The sequence below is a fragment of the Anolis sagrei genome, chromosome Y (assembly GCF_037176765.1).
Source record: "Anolis sagrei isolate rAnoSag1 chromosome Y, rAnoSag1.mat, whole genome shotgun sequence".
NCBI classification, from domain to species: Eukaryota; Metazoa; Chordata; class Lepidosauria; order Squamata; family Dactyloidae; genus Anolis; species Anolis sagrei.
This window is the reverse complement of record NC_090035.1, coordinates 43054896-43057814: the sequence shown is the minus strand read 5'-3', so window position 1 is coordinate 43057814 and position 2919 is coordinate 43054896. Positions and strand designations below refer to the sequence as shown.

The 2919-nt window shown below is 47.2% G+C and overlaps 1 protein-coding gene across 1 annotated transcript; it reads right to left on the bottom strand.

Moving 5' to 3' along the window:
* Positions 1 to 583: 583 nt before the first annotated feature.
* Positions 584 to 2115, bottom strand: LOC137095607 (uncharacterized). The gene has a single exon (XM_067462381.1). The coding sequence runs from the start codon at positions 2111 to 2113 to the stop codon at positions 584 to 586; it is 1530 nt and encodes a 509-aa protein (XP_067318482.1). The 5' UTR covers positions 2114 to 2115.
* Between the last annotated feature and the right edge of the window lie 804 nt (positions 2116 to 2919).

The window sequence follows — 2919 nt, the reverse complement described above, 5'->3', positions numbered from 1 at the left end:
GATACTGTGGAATGCGCACTGGGGTGGCCCCTGGCTTCAGTTCTATATAGATTGGTGGTATATCAATTGCCAAGCCAGGTGGGTTGTCTTCTGCCCAGACTCCGGGGACGTTGAAAGTAGCCCAATCTTGCCGGGTTTCTATTACTGTGTACAGTCTCCATTCTTCTTCCATAGGTGCTGTCAAAGTTAATAAATGCTGTTGAGATTGTGGTCCTCTGAAGTTTAAATGTGTCATTCCATCTTCTTCAAATGCCAAAGTAGCTCTCATTTTACACAACATATCCCTTCCCAACAGAGGCATTGGACATTCTGGCACATATAAGAACCTATGTATCACTTCATGTTGTCCTAATTTACATTCCCTTTCTTCTAGTATAGGGTAGGTCCGTCTTTGTCCCGTTGCTCCTATTACATTTATCTGTTCTTTTGTCTTTGGTGCCAATTTCTGACAGACAACTGATCGATCTGCTCCAGTATCAATTAAGAAATTAGTTGGATGGCCCCCTACATCAATACAGACCATTGGCTCCCTGGGGCCTGTCATTATCAAAGTGTCCACTTGGGGGCCAGGAGCCGGTCTGTCCTAATTATAATTTAATTCTTCCATTACAGCCATTCCATACATGCATTCTCCTGATCCACCAGCTTGTGGCACACTAGCCCAAGGAGAGGGCTGGGCCGCTCCTCGGCCTCCTCTTTCTCCCCAACTTTTCTCTGGACCCCCTCTGCCACGTCCTCGCCTTTCACTTCCGCCTCTTCCCTCACTCTGCTGTATGCCTCTGGGCTCGCCTGATCCTCCTTGTTGCCGCTGCATACAATCTCTTTTCCAGTGACCCATCTGTCCACAGGAAAAACATGGATCACGGTGCCGGCCTCTGCCTCTTCCCCATCCTTTCTTTTGCCCTCTTGCAACCGTTCCTCCTCTCTCTGGGGACTGGTTATTTGCAAATGCAGCAGCTAATACTTTTGCCTTCTTCTTTGTCTTTTCCTCTTCTTCCTTCTTCTCTATATCCTCCCTCTCAATATAAGCCCTTGAGGCTATCTCCATAACTCTTCCCAACGTCATATGTTCCAACCCTGGCTGTTTCTGAATCTTCCTTCTAATATCTGGGGCACACTGACTGATAAAACTATTTTTCAATGCTAAATTACCGACATCTTTTTCATCTGTAGATTCCATATTATAAGGTGAATATTTTCGGTACGCCTCTCGCAGTCTCTCTAGATATGTCCCTGGGGTTTCTTCCCTTTCTTGTTCAACCTTATAAATCTTTTGCAAATTAATTGCCTTGGGGGGGCCCTTGCGAAGTGCTTTTATCAATAGTTGCTGAAAATTCCTCAAGGCTTGGAGACCTTCTGCATCATTTGGATTCCATCTCGGGTCTATAGAAGTAGGGAACTTTTCATCCTGGTATGTTACTGGATCATTACCTCTATAATTTTCTAAGGCCAAATTTCTCCCCTCAGTGTATACTTGAGTCCGCTCTTCAGGAGTTAGTAACACAATTAATAACTGACGACAATCTCCCCAACTGGGATTATGTGTTCCCATTATCCCTTCCATAAACATGGCCATTCCGGATGGATCCTCTGACCATGGGAGTCTAGAACTCTTCCAATTAAGCAGATCTGAACTGGTAAAAGGCACATGCTGATATACAGTCTGAGTCCTATACGTAGGATCCCCAGCTGCATTAGGCCTTCCAGGTAATAATTGGGGCACCTCTCTGAGAGGATTTAAATTTATTGTCTTTGTTTCCTTCCTTTGTCTCATCTCGTATCTCTTAGATCCCTCTGGAGTCTTTTGCCATATCACTTCCTCATCCTCTTCCTCATCTGTCTCAGGGTCTCTTAAATCTGGCAACCCTGAAGGGGATGATGGAACCTGAACTTCAATCTTTACTCCTTTTCTTTCCTCGGGTGTGGGGCCTCCCCCTTCTGCCCCTTGTATAGGCGGTAATGCCGGATACAGAACTGCAGGGGGCACATAGGGAGGGGGTCTTGGTTCATCTTCTGGAGACCCCGAATCTGGCAGGATTGGATTTTTGGACTTTTTAACCTCTTCCTGCCCCTTTTTCTCTACTGGGGCGGTTGGATTCGCCTGCATAGTCATGCAATAACCCTTTGAACATTTTTGAAGCCAACTCGGCTGTGCAGTAACAACAGAACACCATGCAGATGCATACCCAAACTCATCCGGATGGTTTTGTGCTACATATCGTTCTAATTGCTCAACTATAGAACGGTCATATGTTCCCACATCAGGCCAACGATGATTGAGGTGGTAGGTTGGCCAATCCAGTTCACATAGACTTTTTAATTTATTTGGATTGTTACACTTCCCTGACGCAGCAAACCGTTTAAACTTAGAAAAATGAGTGAGCATGCATTTCAAGGGGGTGAACTCCCCCCCCCCTCTTCTTTAAACTTTCCCTGTCTGTTTCCCATTTTTTCCACTAGGGGGCACTGCTGACCCGGTATAGGGGCACCCTCACGGATCAGCTATCTGGGGGAATTTCTGTTCCTTCCCCCTCCCTGCCTCCCTCTTTAGCTAGCTTTTTCTCCAGGAAGATAGGCCTTATATTCCCCACACTCGCCTGTGTATTTGGAAACGCCTCCTTCTCCTTCCTCCTCCGACCGGTCGGCTGTCCTCTAATAAGAGTTGTTGAACCTCTTTCTCGGCAGAGACAGACAGGACACACCTGGGGGCTGCGACAAGCAGAGCCACTGGTCAGTCAGTGGGGGCCCCCTTTTCTCAGTGCACTCCAGTAGCCGCTGTCACCAGATGGGTGCTGCTGCTCTGGGCCTCCAAAGGCCACCTCTTGTCCTCCAGCCAATGGCAATCACCACCCAGATCTCGGCGGAACCTCCAAAAATGTTAGAGACTGGGAGTTTTTGGGGTGACAGACCAGAAGGCAA

What these genes read in the sequence shown, in the direction of transcription:
- LOC137095607 (XM_067462381.1), bottom strand. Translation starts at nt 2,113, where the DNA reads ATGACTATGCAGGCGAATCCAACCGCCCCAGTAGAGAAAAAGGGGCAG.